This window comes from Metopolophium dirhodum, chromosome 2 (genome assembly GCF_019925205.1).
Source record: "Metopolophium dirhodum isolate CAU chromosome 2, ASM1992520v1, whole genome shotgun sequence".
Lineage (NCBI taxonomy): Eukaryota > Metazoa > Arthropoda > Insecta > Hemiptera > Aphididae > Metopolophium > Metopolophium dirhodum.
The window spans coordinates 30172964-30192645 of record NC_083561.1 but is presented as its reverse complement, the minus strand read 5'-3'; the positions used below and the strand labels follow the sequence as shown (position 1 = coordinate 30192645).

The window sequence follows — 19682 nt, the reverse complement described above, 5'->3', positions numbered from 1 at the left end:
GAAACCCGGAAGAAACAGTAAACACTATATTTAATATTCATTATGGTAGGTATTATAATTTATCTCTTGTTAAAAAATCGGCTGAAACAAAAAAAAAGATTTGTACAAATGAGGTTCAAGATCCCATTATAAATTAATAAACGATTATGACAACGAACAACGACAACTTTTGTACCAATCATTGTATAACACCTCACTATTATAATATCTTGTTATTTCGTATTATTTCGAGCCTTACATGGGCACATGACTACAGAATTAATTTTATTGTATTCGTTCAATTGTAGCATACCTACTAATTATATTATTTTTAAGTTTGTTTAATTTTTATAACTCTTTTTGACATTTCTATAATTTCATAAGTTTTTAATGTGAAAAAAATTTCATACACATGTAGGTAATTGACCAATAAAAATATTAATTATTATATAATTACATATATGTGTAGAAAAATCGCTTACAACAAATAATTGGTTACGACAAACAAATAAATGTTCCCTTACGAGGTGCCTATTATTTATTTGAAACAAGTCATTATTACTTGTCAGGAGGGGGGGCCTGATCTCGGGGAACATAAGGGTAGTATTTGCCCCTATGCTCTTTTTTTTTAAATTTGTTTTAGTTAGTAGTATATTTTTCATTTGATGTCATGTTAATTATCATATAAACAAAAATTACAACATAAACTTGAATGAATAATTGTTGTTGACAATCATTTATGATATCCTGTGGTGTTTATTGTATCAAAATGGACTAATAAATCCACCTTGGTACCTAGTAATATTTTATTTTTTATCTCATCTGATCACGAAGGGACGAAGCAACCCACAGAATTTTTAAATTTGAACTCGGCCAATGTTTTGACTTTATTTATTTTCGTATACCTACCACGTTATTTAAACATTTTCTTTGTATTAATTCCTATACTATTTAAAGTGAATTGAATGCTCTAAATAATTTGATTTTTGAGTAGGATAATTGTCCGCGTAGATATACCACCCACCTTTAATTTGAAAATAATTCTGCATAGGTCCTTTATTGGCACAATCGATCAGTACTCTAATAGTCCGACGTTTTAGATGATATTTAAATAAACTTTATACACTACGCGATAATATTATTCTTATGATACATTATTTATAAACACAACATATTATAAGATATTAGAAAATGTTAGTAAATTACCTGTCAGCCTCGTATTTAATTATTATAACTCATATTGTATAGTAGTGGGACCGCAGAGCTGCACATTTTTAGGCTTTTTTTAAATCACAGCATTACGGCGAGTTTAAATAATTATTATTAGTGTACAGCACTTGCAGAGTACGCCGCACATTAAACACAGTCGAGAACTGCAGTATTGATCGGTTAAACAAGTTAAGTACATGCTATTATTTTAAGCTAATTAAAAACGTCTCCACAGCATAACGACTGCTATCATCTTTACGACCGAGGCCGTCGGATTAACAATTTCACCCCCATCCCCCAACAATCGCCACAACCGCCATACCCGCAAACAACGATATTATTATTATTATACGCATTTATGTAGTAGTAGTCGGCTGAGGCGGCGGCGCCCGTACCTCTCATCGCTCTGTAGTTGTATATATACTGCTATTATCGGCTTGATAAATTGGTCCATAAACGCCGCCACTACAGTCGGGGTTGTCGGAGTAAAACAAAAACGTATATATATTTGGATTCCTGTTCACGCTCGTCGTCCCCGCCGCGGCAGTGATGTGTACGCACGTCGCTGGTTTCCGTCGCGTTTTCACAACACAATATTATAATAATAACATAATATAATGTATACCAAAACACCACGGAGGCTCTCCGTTTGAACGTACCGTATAATAATTAATCAAACCTTGCGTGAATAATATAATAATAATAAAATATAATATATTAGGTATTACAATATATTGTGTTATTATTATGGTACAATAATATTTCGAGGCGATAAAACCGCGCGGTGCAGACAGCCGCACGCGTCCGCCGCCGGCGTTTGATTGATTCGCCTCGACCGGAAACGCCGGAAAACTATATATATATATATAATAATATACTATAGGTATATCGTACACGCCGCGTGTGTGGAAAAAAAACAAAACAAAATATTATATAAAAGTTCAGTCAATAACACGCGTCGCGGGTTAAGTGAAAAATGACCATCGGATTTCACCGCATGACAACCGTCTGGTGTGCATAAATCAACGACAAGTCGTGTGTCACGCTTCGGTCCGAGAGGGGTTGTTGCCGAATACACCTGTGCGCGGCAAGCACAGCAGTCCGTTGCGGCTCTCACGCGTGGTCCCGTCAGAGTTCCACGCACAACTCCACTCGCCGTCGGGCGGACAACTGCGGGAAAATGCGAATCGATCGCTATAATATAGATAAATAAAAAATGGTTTTTTTTTTTATATATGATTGCAACTCGGTTATTTCAGTGTAATGGATATCGACGACCGGCGGCTGCTGCAGTGGATAAATCGTTTTCATAGTTTAAAACTGCATCCCAGATACGCTGTGTTGCATATATTATGATGTATTATACGCACACCAAAAATAATATGATTATTTTGATCCGATATAATATATATTGGATATATCCTCAATATTGTGTACATTTCGAAAATATTTTCAAATGGTTAATTATTCAAATTATCGTGACAATCGATTGGAGTTAATTGAAATTTGAATAATTGGATATACAACTAAAATTATGACAGCGATATCTGCTATATAATAGAACTACCGAAGGTGCGAGTATAATGTTAATTTATATATACCCTCAAGGACTGAAGTATATATATTAAATCACGTGTAACGCGTTATTAAACTTTATTCAAGAACTACCACACTGCGCGGAGCATAAATAAAATCTATACCTATATATTTTATACGGGAAATTGATTTTCAACGATCAACATAGGCGTTTGTCATCAAATATAACATTAATTATACCGTAGAATATTTGTCTTGTATACATGTATATTGTATGCATATAAGCACAGTATATATTTAAGGCAAACCAAGTTCTAATATATTATTATTAAACTCTCTCCTGCAATCGTCATTTGAAAATCACATTTTGCGTCAATTTATTTTGAAACCTGTATTGCTTCGTTTATACTGACACACCTAACTCGCACGTTCTGAGGGACTTTTGTTGTTTGTATACATTATTGTGAATTTAACATTCGTAAGATGTCTTGACACAAATCGCATCTATTTAAAAAAAATAAAAATACAACCCCCTAATTTGTCACAGTTATCGCACATCGTACTTTTCGTAATAAGAAAAAAAAATATAATTCCCCTTCTCCATTACTACAAAGTTTTTTACATCCCCTTACAATATTTGTGTTTTGATATTCCGAACAGAGCTTTTATCTTGCCAGCAACAACAGGTCTTCCGGCTGAATACTAAATAAGGACACTTAAACGCATTAAAGTTGTCTTTCGAAAGAAATTCCATATTTTTGTCTCCCTTCCCGTCGGAAAAAAACGTTATTTGATATTGTTCTTAATGTTTCACGTCAAACTCGGCATACCAAATGTCTTTCGGTCTTTAAGCAAAACAAAAAAATAGGGACGTTGGGTTTTTTTTTTTTGATCCGATCGTAAAATAAAAAGAAAAGTAAAAACCACCGCGCCCGACGATATATATACATATAATAAAGCCTATAAAAATAAAACGTGAAAAAAACTCTTTACGTCTAGGTTTTAAAGAATAAGAAAAAAAAGTTACGTGGTGTCTGCGGGGTGAACTTTATGGCGGCCACACAGCCGTCTGGATATATAATATTCGTTACTGCATTTTAAACCCCGAAAACTCATAAACCGAGCCATTCGAACACGATCTCTTGTGGTATTGTCGAATACCGCGGTATTGTTCATAAAACTAACCGGAAACGTATAGGTATATATTATATTTTTACATTGCTGTACGTTTTTGTAGGAAGGTACGTCAAAACTAGGTATCGTGCAAAACTAATATATACTTGAAACGAAAATCACGCACCCATCATAACTATCCTGCTAAGTAATATAATATTGTGTGGTTTTTTTTTTTAATATTGTTTTTTGATTTTCCTTATGTTCTGCAGGAGTAAGATGACAATGGACGTCAAAGCCAGTCAAGTAGCAGCCAGCACAGCTACCAAGTCGAGTGCCAACGTTGGCGCTTCCGCATCGACTGGAGGCCAAGAGTGTGCCGGATGCGGAAAACACATAACCGATAGGTATGTCACACTAACTACATATATTGTAAAATTATTCAGTGATAATATTATATTTAATTTTTGTAAACAAATAGTGCGATTATTTGCTCTTATCTGCGTTGTAATAATATTACATAATATATTAATATGGGGTGCGATATAAAATGTTCAACGTTCTCTATGAATATTGTACACATTTTATGGTATTTTATTTTTTATTTTTTTTTTTTTGACAGATTTCTGTTGAAAGCGCTGGATTTGTTTTGGCACGAAGACTGTTTGATGTGTGGTTGCTGCGGTTGTCGGTTGGGCGAAGTCGGATCGACGCTGTACACCAAGGCGAACATGATATTGTGCAAAAAGGATTACTTCAGGTATTAATGGCGGACACGTCGCACACCGTATGATGCTATTACTGATTGACAGGTTTTACAGGATGTTTGGCAATAAGGGCATGTGTGCGGCTTGCTTCAAGGACATACCGGCGTTCGAGATGGTCATGAGGGCCCGTAGCAACGTGTATCACTTGGAGTGTTTCGCGTGCCAACAGTGCAATCACAGGTAATAATAAACCACTATAAGAATATTGTACGTTTCGTGCCGTCGTGAAATTTTAGTGTACTTATACTTATTGAAAGCACCTATCATAATAATATTATTATTATTATTGTCATGTGTCGGCGTGTCGCACACCATTGTGCCGTTATTCTTCAGGGGTGTGGAGGTCAGGTGAAGGATTTAGAATTCACCGGCAAAAACATCCCCCGAACCGGCGTCATTGACAGTAGCACCAGTCATGTATATTCGCTCGGGGATGGCGGGTTAGGATCGCTCTTAGGCCATGGGACTAATCCGCTGCGATTAGTTATCAAAACAACCCTCGGATTCAAGACCCAATATATAGGAGAGGGACGACCTATCGCCGTGATCCGTGATTAAACGTTCGGACTCGCCCGCAAACGAATTATTCGTATTAAGCGGCGCAGACGATATTAATGTCGATGAATTACCGAGCGTTTGCAATGTGGAATCCAAGAATAAGTATACTCGTTTATACTCGGTGCTCGGGAGTTTATAGGTTCCCCTAAAATAACATTCCGCATATAATTATTATTCGGTCGTTCATCCATATATGTATTATAAATTATAATATATAAACGCGATACAATGCTTGTGGCGTTTAATGATTGTATAATTCCTGATGATGGTTTCGCGAATAATTCAAACATTCAGGCATACCAATGTTTCGATATCCACATTATTACTATCGTAGTATGTGTCCACCGTTACAAATATATAATATTATAATATATATGCCATACATTACTACACATCGCAGTCGAAAACTAAGAGGAAAAAACGAGTATATTACTATATTATATTATATTATATATATATGTGTGTGTATACTTGAGCGCAAAAAATTTCGGTGAGTTTTCAAACTTTCGACGACGACCGCTTGGCATGAAAAAAGTTTACTTTCGAATGATTTATAACAAAGGGGAAAAAATCGCTTTTCAACCGAAAAAACAACAACAATTTTTAACCTCGGAAATCGGAAAATATAATATATATATCACATTTTATACGAAAACTCCAAACTATATGACGTTTATACGCGTGTGTACCTATATTTATGTGTAGCCGTGTAGGAAATAATAGCGTTAGAGCAGGCGTTAGCAAGAGTGTAAATATTATTTATTATAATATCATATTATGCCATAGCAATTTTTTAACGATTTAATTGTTTTATTTTTTTAAAGAGCAGCGTGTTATAAATTTATAATAGTTGTCCAGACAATACGTGAAAACTTTCTTATTATAAAATAATATTATTACATTTGAACAAGAAAAAAATAAAAATAGTGTACAGCTTTATACTTAAACGTACCATAACACATTATGTATATAATATTATATTATATCATACGCTCGACGAGCATAATATAATAATATGGTTATCGGAATTAGCAATTAAATAACGTCCGCGATGATACGAACGCGGCACATGTACACATATTATTACATCGACGGTATAGAATATGTATGGCAACATGTGCGTGGCTAATTGACATGTGACACATACATAATATACAATATATATATATATATATATATATAATATTATACTTTACGTCCAATATGTGAGCGCGCGTTCAACAATCGCGTACAACTGTGCGGCAGTGGCAGTGGCAATTATGAGAAAACAATAACTCATATATATATATACATCTCCCGCAACGATATTCCACCCCGTAACGCCTAAAGGGGTAGTTGCGCTACAATATTGTAATATTCGCATTGCCCGGCATTGTCACGGCGACGGCGGCTCTTTATTCCCTTTCACTCCAATTAATTAATACACACACATACACACACACACACACACACACCGGATGTACGCGCGGGGGTGGCCGGTCATACTACTCTGCAGTGCTCGTCGTACACACACGCACACAGCCAGCGGATTAATTAAATTTCATCCCCAGATTCGGTAAACCCTGTGTAAACGATTCCTTTTATTCCGCCGCGCGGGCATTCCATCACCGCTTCGTCCGTCCGTATATATTCGTCCGTCCGTCCGCACCCTATCCCCGGACGTCACTCCGACCGCCGTCCGTCTCTCTGCTCGCACTATGCACATATACATTTATACACCACCACCTTGTCACGGCGGATATTATATTTCAAAACGACGATGCACTGCCTCCGCCCCACACCACTCGAGACTCGAACGTTATTCTATATATATTAAATTATATTATATTATATATACTACCCCTTCCGGTGATAAAAACCCACTGCGAGAACAGTGGACGGCACTGGATTCCAACAACTTCTGCTGATGTGCCTGTAAATAGGTGTACAGACGTACCCACAGTCGTATATTATATACGCGTATCTATATAATATTATTATAACATTTAAATTCACTGTCGTAATACGCAGACGAAAAAAGGATTTCGCACGTAGTGGTTATCTGCAAGCGATTCGTTCTTGACCGCATACCGTCTTATTGGTCCGCTCGAATGGTACAATATTGTATTATATAATATGTTTAAGATATCACGTATAATCCGCTATATAGTGATCGCGCAGTCAGTCATATTGTATATTATCATAATACAATATGATTGTTTTGAAGGCAATCGATCATCATTTCACTCGAAAAATATTAAGATTTTTGGAAATATACTTTTTTACACAATTTAAAGTCATTAAACAAATTAATTATATTTTTTATCGTTCAAATTCTGAGGTTGTTTACTTTTTTGAATAACAACGTATACATTTTTATAATAATTAAAATATTTTTCTGAAAATGTCGATGTATTAAAATTGGATTTTAAAAGACTAGGTTAGATATAGTTAATTACTTATAAAATATAAATACCTATTTTAAGTATATATGAGCGGAGGAACGAAACGTTGGCTCCATTCTTCGCTTGTGCAATCTTTAAATACTTATAACTATAATTAGCTTGTTGCTTAGTTCGAAATTGAAAAACAACAACTCTGGATATGAAGGACTCCCGCTTCCACACGCTTAAATTTATCAACTATATAGGTACACTTGAATGTTTCTTTAAGAATTATAGCCTATAGGTACTCATTTTTTAATTGTTTATTTGACAATTTCTTCTCTATACAGACAAGAATATGAATACACAAAATAGCCAAGGCCCACTCCCGAGGGGCTCATCACCTGAAATATGCTCTTATCATAATCTTCACGTGTATAGTTATAGTGTATAGTTATACTCGTTGTGGCACAGTTGACTTAATAATATATAGTCGGTATAATAAAACAATATAAATTGTCTAATATGTTTACGAAAACGAAACTTTACCCCTGCTGTTATCGTAAATAACACCTACTCTGAACAAAACGTCATAACGGAAATTAGAAACTCCTATAACTACCTAACTTTTTATCGCTATAGCTGTATCAATAAGGGGACTATATATACGCGGACGAGCGTCGTACCGGGTACAATATAATATATTAAAACGTAGTATAAAAATCGAATGATATTTCCCCGGGGCTATTAGTTTACTCGTTTAATATCAACAGTACAAACACTCTTTGTCAGTCTTCCGTCCTGCAGTTTCAGTGTATTTCTGGGCGGGTAAGGGGTGTACGATTGTTAACAGATTTTAAATGCCCGTGAACGATTGAGTACTAGTTTCAATGCATTAACGCCGATCACCGTCGACGAATCAATATCGTAAAAGTTCGGTTGGTCGTAAATGTTGAAAGTTTTCAGATTCCAGAGTCTGTGATGGTGTATTCCACTTTATCATAAAAATCATATCACGTTAATCATTTGACATTCAAACGAAAACAAATTGCTAATATATTATTAAGTACTATATTCGTACAATAATATTAATTGTATCGTTAATTGCAAATTGTATTATTTTATTTTTGGCTCAAATAAGTTTATTTGTTACTTATGCGCAGCTGCCCATGCTTAGAAGTTATAAATTATAATACACCAATTTAAATACTATGTTAAATACTAATATTATGATATTAATCAATAAATTGCATTGATTAGTAATTTATGCTTTTATATGTACTATATTATCATAATGCATATTTTTGACAATATATATTGTATAATTTTTTTTAGAAAAAAACCTACCTACTTAAAATTAATATTTTTCATAAGTATACATACAATTATACTATGATGGTGGATTTAATTGCATGCAAAAATGTTAAATACCATCATTCTCCACCATTAAATTTTAATACTATGGCTGATTTATAAATACCCTCCTAATGCTATTCAAAGAAAACTGTTTTCATAATCTTCTTTTGTTATAAAAATATTTTTAAATACTATTAATTAATGTAAATAACGTTGGTTTTTTAGCAGAAAAAAAATTCAAGTTTCATGATGATGTCATTAATCAAGAACTTATCTTTTTCCTCCCCTGCACTTAAGCACACATAGTCATCATTTTACCGTCTTCAACCCTCCCTTTTATTTTGACGATAATGTCATTATTATTTTCGCCATTATGAGTCATTCGGTAGAAATCTAATGGATTTTGTCCACAAAAAATATATTAATACAGTAATTTACATTTTAAGTAACACAAATATATATACTATATTTGAACTGGTAATAAAGAAATTATTATTAAATGATTATTTTACGATTTATGTAATCTACAACAAACAGCTTTATCTAGAAAATACTAACTTTTATTTTGCTTCAGTAATTACTTATTACTACCTTAAATAATTATTTTGTTATTGATAACCGTCAACCACTGTAATGTTGACCAACCTATAAAAACAATAAATTCGTAGTGTCATATTTCAAAATAAAAATTCTATGTTCCTTGCATATTGGATTGTGTCGGATATTCCAACGGAGTCAACTTTTTTCTTATAGTCACTGTTCAATCGACCATATTGTTATATTGTTATGAAGGGAATGGTTTTGAATTTTGCTGAATTTCTAAACGCCTACTATATTATAGCCAGGCGTTATGAACGAATCGGAGTAATTTAATATTTCAAACCCGAACGGGCTCCCGTTACGCACGTGTAGCACGATACACCCGCGAAGAGGACTATTTATATCTGATGTTGTTTATTTTTTTTTACCCCACGGGGAAAAGCCCATACCCGTACTTTAGATTTCGTCTGGACAGGAGTAAAAAAAAAATGAACGGCGGCTGCCACATAGCAGACACCGCGGCGCCAGACACGCGTTTGTTAATACTATGCGCCTATATATACCTATTTAATTTAGAGCTTCTCGTGCGGACGCCGCCGTTATAATATAATAGAATATTTACGAGGAGGCGGTGGCGGCGACCGTGTAGCGAGATGTTGCGGTCGGATAACGCAAACCGTCTGGCGGGTGCGGTGCGGCGGCGTCCATCCGTCCGGGGCCCGACACGAAAAGGACCCCCGCCGGACCTCTTCGTCGTCGTCGTCGTCGTCGTCGGGCGCGCTCGTCGCGTGTGCGTTGTGTGTGCGATAATCGGTTCAGACAGGTGGAAAAAACGAGCCCGCCGACCGACAAGAGTGATAATCGAGGGGCGGCGGCGGCAGGGTGAATGGTTTATATACGTAATTGAATTGTCACTGGCAACTCGCTAGAGCTAATTTTCCGCCGCCGCCGCCGCCGATATGAAACGATTGTCAAATCGGGCGAAACGTTGTGTTACCGTTATCCACGCAACGAAACGACAAAAAAAAAAAAACGACAACAACCTTTCCGCCACTCACATAATATAATAATAATAATAACACGACCGAAGAGGAGACCTCTCATTTTATTATTTTCTCGTCATATTTTTGAGTGTACGTGTGTTTTTACGACAAAAAAACTCATCCCTCGCACCACAAATGGTTTACAAATACAGCGCGACGTTCGTTACACAATTCGTTTTCCGCATGACTTTGCCGTTTTCCCGTTTTTTTGTCTGGAACCCGCTGCCCGGAAAGACTATATAATATTATACCAATCACTGGCAATCAGCGCCGTTCGTAGGGGTTTCCAACGGGAGTGGTGGTTTGCGAAAATAAATAATTGGATACCTCCTCAGTTGTTGCAAAATTAGGTTTGAAAAATATAGAAGGTGCTATCTTATAGTTCTTACTGATATAAAACATAAAGTACAAAAAAAAAAATGTATAAATTTAATAATATATAAGGTTGTTTTTTGAGGTATTTGAAATTCGTCGTACAACTTCAACTTCTGTCAATTGTTTATTAAATACTTTGTTATTTATGATGGCTTAAGCTTTAATCGTCCATCTAGGTGTCTATTGATACCAAATACACATCATTGCTTACCAACCAGTTTACTACACAGTTCTAATTTGATAGATATAAAACAAAATAATAATAATACAATAAATTGTGAATCCTGCGTACGCAACTGAATTCCGTCGTGTTGAAACTTGCAAGTGCAATATATTGTTTTTAAAGTATACCTATCGATAGAGAAAAATTTTAATCTCCACTCTTGTCAGATTCACGAAATTCATACACGTGCGCAAGTTGGGTGGGACTAAAATCGAGTAAGAAGTGATAACCGAAATATGAAATTTTGTATAATATGTAATTTTTATTACTATTATTGGCTATAGGTACCTATATAAGGATTGATTTTGTTTTGCATAGTTTGTGGCAATGTATTGTAGTAATAATAATATACAAGTACTACCAGCTAAATTTTGTTTTTGAAATTAAATAATATTTTTTGTTTTATAATCATAATTCATAATCGATAGTTTTCCAATGTCAACGATATTCAACGATAACAGTTTTGAACTTTTAATGACAAAATTTGCATTACAACGAAATTTATTCAGGTACGTCTCATTTAAAGTGCGCAATATGAAAATGTAGGTAGATATTTTTAGTCTCCGCAATACAGACGGACTCAATTAAAAACGAATTACGACCACGCGCCGACCAGTAATTAAAAAAAAAATAATAATAATAATAACTCACAATAAACAACAGTATAGGTTATTAAATCATTAGTACAACAAAAAATGCACGAATGGAAATAATAACATTTATTAAAATATAAGACTAAAACAATTTTACGAACGAAATAATTAAATTAAATTAAATTTCTACGTAATTGTTCACAAAATTAATTATTTAATCGTAACGCGCGTGGCGCTTGTGATGCTCAGTAATTTTGTATGGCAATAAATAATAACAATATTATGTGGACTGTAATAATGTATTATTATTATACCACTTTGTTGTTATTTCTGTTGTTGTTGTTGTTGTTGTTGTATACCAGTGTTTATTAGTATAATATTATTCCTTGTATATACTGCAATAATAATTAATGAAACGTGATGGAAAAAAAAATTGCAATGACTGTTACAAGTAAAAAGTGTATTATTCACTGACGGTGGAATCGGAATTTTCAGCTCGATCGTTTAGACAATTACATTAAAACCGTGGAATTATGCGTATCGCATTAATTATTTAAACGCTCGTTATTCGGTCCTAAATGTAAATTATATTATTTTCAGAAGTCAATTGGGATCGAATATATTTAAAATATTTTATGACTACTCTTCGTTTGCCGACGAGTTTCGTATACGCCACGTTCCAGCGCATTTTCCGTAGGATTCAATAGGTATTCCTCGTTTGAGTGAACTCACATGGCTGTAGTATACGACTGTTGTGATTTGCGGTGTTTTTATTCGCGACCGAAAACCGTAGATTTTCCATCGGAACGCCGAAGTAATGAAAACGCTAACTCATAATCTTACATGTTTTTATCAACTGATGGGATGGGATTTTTTTGGGGTATTTGTTATACCGGTGACGGAAATAATATACAATTACCAGTTATATCTTACTAATATATACCTACCTGCTAATATCGTGCCGCCCCGCAGTTTGGATATATTTTATCGTCAAACATTGTTTTTCGAATAATTCTCGAATCAAAAAAAAAAGACAGAGTATAAAAATTATAATTATTTGCAAAATTAACTTGTATGTTATAATATTATGAATGTTAAAAAAAAAACAAACAAACAAAATAAACAAATACGGAGGACTTTGATAACTTTGTTCGGCCGATCCGAACGCGGCGTGCCAAAAGTCAATACTTACGGACTTTTTGCGAAAACCATATTCCGTGACGATAAAAGAAACTTACAAGTTACATGAATATTTTTCCAATGTAAACCAGCAGCTTTATGCATATATATAATATTTATAATGGTATCGGGAAAACGGATAATATAATCCTATCTATACGTATAGACACGTATAGCTTATTTACGAATGGGCGACAAAAGAGGGATGCTATATATATATCTATTGTATACAAACAGTGGAGCACATAAAAGGGGAAAATCCGTCGTATGGTCCTCGTCGTGGGCGCCTCGTTTCTGAAAAGTAGTGAATTAAAGCTGTTTCGGCCATCGCGCACGATATTATACAAGGGCCTTGATCATTTCTTGACTTAATAATATATTAATTTAACCACAACCGCGTTTAGGTTTATATCAAGAACAAAGTTATTCATTTTAAATTTTAATGCATACCTATTATTATTATGAATCTTGTAAGATGCAAATGCACGCATAGCGCCAATTATTGTGCAATATTAACAATCACTGTATATTATATAACTGCAGTTATACGTATTTATTTTAAACTCACGCTGTTTATGGTGCAAATAACAAAAACTACTCTTATAATAAAATACCTTTGACTTTTACATTTCAATAAAATATTATTATAAAGCACTATATAATATATTATATACAATATATAGATCGGTACGTTTAGTATTTAAATAGTATACAGACATATAGTATTTTCATTTTTAATCGAATGTTTTGCAGAAGGTAAACAATTTATGGGCTCAAAATCTAAATTCCATTTAGTCACAACGTTCAATTACAAAAACTTACTACGTTTCTTACAAATTACAATATATTATATTATGTAATGTCGGAAATCAGAATTTACTATCTGGTTTTAGGTCAGTAGAAATAGATGATCATATGAACCGTTAAAATATTTCTGAAAAAATATTAAAAAATTCAAAATAATATAACTAAAAAGTATTATTCACGTGCAATAAATTGTTTGAGGTATTTTCCTTAAATATTTGTAAAATATCATTAATTTTTAATTTTTAGGATTTGTTTTATTTTTGTCACAATTTTTAACACGGACTAATAAAAATTAACAGTTTTAATGATACGACTTTATAGTTTATAATGTTACCAAAAAATACGCTATTTAATTAAAAATGTATCAAAAAGTAATATTAAAAATCACTTGTTAATGTCTCATATAATTTATACGTTCTTATTTCTATTTAAAATTGTATTGTAATCTGAAAATGATTGATTACTGCAGCTGGGAATCTGGATTAACATTAACCAACCTATAAGTAATACAATGGTTATAAATTTAAGTTAAAAACTAACATTCTTCATTTATATATGAAAAGAGCTCTCCTTTTGGCTTATACTATATAATATATTTTTAAATTATAATTTTAGTAAAATTTATTCAAATGGAGTTTTATTTCTAGAAAATCGTATAGTTAGATTTTACTAAATATTAAATTTTAATTAATATTATGCATGTGTTCGAACGAATTCCGGGACAAAGAAAGGAACAAGTTAAACAGTTTTTATCAGAGAAACTTAAAATAAACGCGCGTGGGACCTAGTGCAGCGTATACAAGGTATATATAATCAGGGTGGAGAGTGGGCAAATTCGGCGACAAAACTGCCGTCATAATCCGGAAGGGTCTTATACTGCAGCGTAGTCAGTCGCTCTCCCTCCCCCCCCCGGAACTCGTTCTTCTTATAAATATACGTGTATATATATATACGAAGGATTAAAGACTTAAATTACAAACTCCGGCAGCATAATAAAGGTTCTAATTCGTCGTCGTCTCTTCCAAATCTGTGTACTTTATCACGTGTCGTCTTCTTAATTCGATGTCTGCTTGGCTTATCGCTGGGCCTGGTGCACCCACATAGATACGCACACATATATAATCCGAGCGGCGGCAAGAAGCGCAGGTGAAGACGAAAAATCGGTGTAAAGCGATTACCGAACTCTCGATAAGCGTCTTTACGTGGCTAACACCACTTGTGTATTTTATTTACCAGCAGCTACCCCCTGAATTTTGCTTCCCCTCTATTTCACTCGCTTGACTACACTTCAACGCACGCTGCAGTGACGACGGTTGATCTCTATTCAAACATTGATAAAACATTTTTTATGACTACAATTACTGCGCAGCGTTATCGCGAGAAGTGCGGCTACTGCTGCTACACTACTCTACTAAATTTTCCTAATTTTTAGACGTTCTGTTCTGTTCTGATTTATAAAATTCTAATAAGTACACATGATATAAAATTAATCAACGAATAAAAAATGTTTGAATAAAATATTTTACAATATGTAAATATAAAGTTACTTAAATGAAGTACAAAACGAATATATTCGATTTAGTTAAAGGAAAACAATTTAATGATATTTATTATTGCTGCAGATACGTTTAAAAACAATGATATTCGATTCGAAGTCTGAGGTTACAATATATACTTACAATTGGCAGTGTATGTATATATATATATATTTTTTTTGCGCGAGTGATTGCTTCCCATGTATTTTTTACTACACTAAAAAGGCGGAGTTTATAAGAATTGCTTTCGATTTAAAAGAATCGAAAAAAACAACACGACCGAGATGAAATTCGGAAATTGCACCCACACTAATGACAACAGCGTGTTTAGATAAGGGTAATAATTCTTGTGCATGACGGAGAAGACGGAAAACGTGAGAGACTCATAAAAAGAATTCGAAAAAAAAGCCTTTATAACTGATAACATTTCTTTTTTTATTTTCCCTCCTCTATGATGTTCGTCGTTTGGTTTTATCACTGTTGCAGGGGTGGAAATCTTCCCAAATGTTCATGCCTATATAGTATACTCTGATGAACCACAAAACACCAACACTTCATGTGGTGAATTAATATAATAAATAATTTTTTTTGTGGCACATAAAAATAAATAGCTAATCAAAAATTGTTTTTTTTTTATGTGCGTAATTATTTTAGTGATCGAATCTTTTATTTTTTGTGAATTTCAATTCCACTGGCACTAAATGTGTTAAATAATCTAAATCGAAAACTATAAAAATACTTAAAACTATTTTTATTGATTTTCAGGATATCACATAATACCAATTCCTGATATTTTTTTTGCATCGATATATCTAGTATCATAATATTATATGATATAATATGACATATTATTTTATACAATTTATTTTATAAATACCTGCAAGAGCTAGACTCTTCAAAATAAGACCCAGGCCAGTTGAACCTAGGTTTTTATTAATTAACCCGGTTCTGAATCACGGTATAATTAAAAATACCTGGTTTGTATACGTATAGGTACTATCAAATTGATAATATTAATACTGTCATAAACCAAAGTAATATAATATTTAGTATCGAGTATTGACTTATTTGTGTGCAGTTTGTTTACTAATGTTAAATAATTATTGTTAAATGAAAAATGAAAAATTAAAAACGTGTATTATAATTTATTTATAAATAGTTATATAAATTACGAAGCACTATAGTCAAAATCAATTTTATTGATTTTTATCATCACATACTTAAGTTCAAAAATCAATAAAATTTATATTCCTATTTTTAAATTGGTTATTAACATAATATGAAGGCACTCGTGTATTGAAAAAAATAATATTCCAAAATAAACTTAAATTTATTTAAATTTCCTTAAATTTTAAAACCATTTAAGTATAACTAAATTAATGTATAAATTCATTGAGTAACCAAAAATAAATAGTCTAAAATATGCATAAGTACTTCTGAACCATATTTCATAATTTATTAAAAAGTAAAGACACACTTTAAGTTTAAACACTAACATGAATTAATTTTTGTTTTCACTTAAACCCTTCGAGGCAAATTTACTCAATCTGCTTCTGACGCAAGGGAATATTATTATTTAAAATACCTAATAACTTTTTTTACGGTCCACTGTGTGTGTAATTTAAGAGGTCTGCTCTGTAGTCTGTACACTGCAATATGTGAACAACAAAACCAGCGTCAATAAGCACCAGAGAAGAGTTAATTAAAGGACGTCAGTATACGTTGGTGGCCCTCTACTATCGAACCATTAAGATCTCAAGTTCTCTTCGAGAAAACTTTGTTAAAGTACCTACTTATTAGTAGGTGGTAAAATCAAAAACTCACTAGACGATAAATACGAATTATTCAGTCATGAATAGACATTATATGAATATGAATGAAACAAATATATTTCACACATTTTTTTTTTTTGATAACATAATATTTTAGTTATCCCGCCTTTTTTTTTTGTATGCCTTGCATGCTATAATAATATGATAATCTGCCACACTATCGGTATAGAGTAATAGTGCACGTATTCATAATATATCCATGATGAATATAATGCGGCAATCAGAAAGAATATTTTTTTTAAATATATTAATTATTACTAACACATGATTTGTCTGACGAGCATCCAAAAATATGATATAGGTTAGAATATAGAGTAATATAAAATAAAATATGCAATAATTCGTACATCAACAACGGTTAATACGATACGATTTATGGAAACCAAAATAATATATCAAAATTATTGTTTTATCCAACACGTGAATATTAAATGTCTAACTAATTTTATAATTTGATATAGCTGTTTTATTAAAATATTCTAATACAATAATAATAATATTATAGGTACATTATTTTACTGTAACACTCCTTATATAATCGCTTCTCGAAAACCTTTTCATCCACACAAGTATATTACTATATTATTATGTATACGCCGTATATAGGTATAAGACTTTAGAATTATATATTATTATATCATAAACTGCACCTACCAAACAAAACTTAATAATTCCCAAGTCGATATATTATATTATCATAATTCATAACTCTGTATAATAATTATTAATACCGACTAGCGTGGACTAATTTATTTCGACGGAATCGCGGGCGCCGCGTGGTAGAGACGAAATCGACCGACAGACTGACGGCATTTGATCCTGCAGAGACTTACCGTTTTTGGGTGTTATGCATATATATATACTGGGAATTCGTTAAAACACGCGTCTCTGGATAATGTATTCTCCGTTTAGCCAAAACGTCATCTGTTGTTACCTAATGATTATTCACCGTAAAGTGCCTTAGACGTAACAGCTATAGCAGCAGCAGGAGCAGCAGCAGGATCAGCAGTAGCAGTCCCGTTAAACATAATACATAGGGAAAGAGCGACGAGCTGCGGCGGTATCGGTGGAGGGACGAATGTGTTAAAAGTTATTCATGCAACTTTAAATGCGAACGAAACTTGATTTTCTGCAGTGGTGGGTGGAGGTGGGGTATAATATGGTGCAAATACGTATATAATAATATAATATATACAGCGGCGGGAGGACGCGAAAACGCGTGCGTATATATATACATATACTGATTAATTATTCGACGGGTGCAGGCGCGCATCAAGCCGAGAAACTGGAAGAGAGGTTTTTGTTTTTAAATCGTTGGCATCCGCGTGAAAGGATTTCCGTGTGAGAGAAGTCGAACTTAGCGATGCCACGTGACGAGAGGGAAAACTCGCTGTTACCCGTCGTCGGGCTGCAGGAGTGGCGGAAATATGGCAGGAGAGTATACGTGGCAGGTGCAGGACGAATAGCGCGAGTCGAGTTCACGGGTCTTAAAAACTGTACGAGCTCGTCGGACCTTACATAATATTATGTCGTGAATAACGATCAAGGTTATTTTTAAGTACTTCGATTGTCCATCGCTACATTGAATCTATTTGCAAACAATATATTGATTCGATTTTAAATTTAAAATAAAGATAAGGGTGAGATATAAATGAATGCTTATTAGTAGGTAATAGTTTGTTTTACCTAATTCTTAGCTTTATAAATACAATGTATGCGTTTCTGTAATTATCGAAGTAATATAATATAATAATTTTAAGTTAAAATCTCAATAAACAAAAAAAATACATTGAATAATATTACGATGATGTATCATTTATGTCTTTTATAATACTTACTTTCGACCGTTTCCCTGAATGTGTTGAGAATTTATAATGATTTCCGATTCAACAACTTTCTGTTCAAGTGTCTCTGATACAGTCATCAAGGTTTATGTAAAATAAACGGATGTATAACTGCCGATTCGGCGTAAAAGGCGAGAGACAAATGTCTGGACGTTAGTATAATAATAATCTTTTAAAACTTTTATAAATCAGTTATTAATCTCAAGTTTTTTCCCATCGAAAACAATGCTATTAAGTAACAAAAAGTGGGAGCCAAAGTTTCTTTAATTTATCGGCACAATAAAGACATAATCCGGAGCGCCCTCGGACCGTGACATAACTGCCCTGGGCACGACCTTTAAATGACTTATAAATCTAATCGAGCTACACTCATAAACTGTTTCCTCATAAACTTGATTTAAAGATTTTCAAAAGCTATGGTAAAACAAATAACTTCAAATAAACAATATCCACCGGAAACGTACACCCTTAGTGATGATGTATATGAAGGACGTTAGAAGACGAACTCCCCAAATATAATGATTTATTAAAAAAATGTTATTTCTCCCGTTTAGCACGCACCCTATCTTTAAGATTTCCACTGGACTCAATTGTATTTACTTGTAACACATTAATTTAAAAACGAAACTTTATTATTGGAGTTTGAATTGTCCCTGCAGGCTGAAATAATTTATTGTTATACCGTTTGAAATTTTTTTTTTTTTTTTGTCAATTATTTTAAGTGTTACAAAATATTATTTGAATTATATGTAACTTAAATAAAACGATGAAAACACTCATATATAATAATAATAATATAGTATTATTAAATTATATTAATATAATCACAT

General features: G+C 33.2%; 1 protein-coding gene across 2 annotated transcripts in view; it reads left to right on the top strand.

Moving 5' to 3' along the window:
• Positions 1–19682, top strand: part of LOC132938510 (LIM domain transcription factor LMO4.2-like) — a 69099-nt gene that overhangs the window by 46901 nt on the left and 2516 nt on the right. Inside the window, exons 2-4 of one of the 2 annotated variants that reach the window (XM_061005387.1) lie at positions 4110–4244; positions 4460–4597; positions 4659–4784. In XM_061005387.1, the coding sequence (XP_060861370.1) occupies positions 4117–4244; positions 4460–4597; positions 4659–4784 (392 nt within the window). In that variant the 5' untranslated portion in view covers positions 4110–4116. Of the gene's footprint in view, positions 1–4109; positions 4245–4459; positions 4598–4649; positions 4785–19682 lie in introns of both variants that reach the window. The other variant, XM_061005385.1, reaches the window with a different exon arrangement.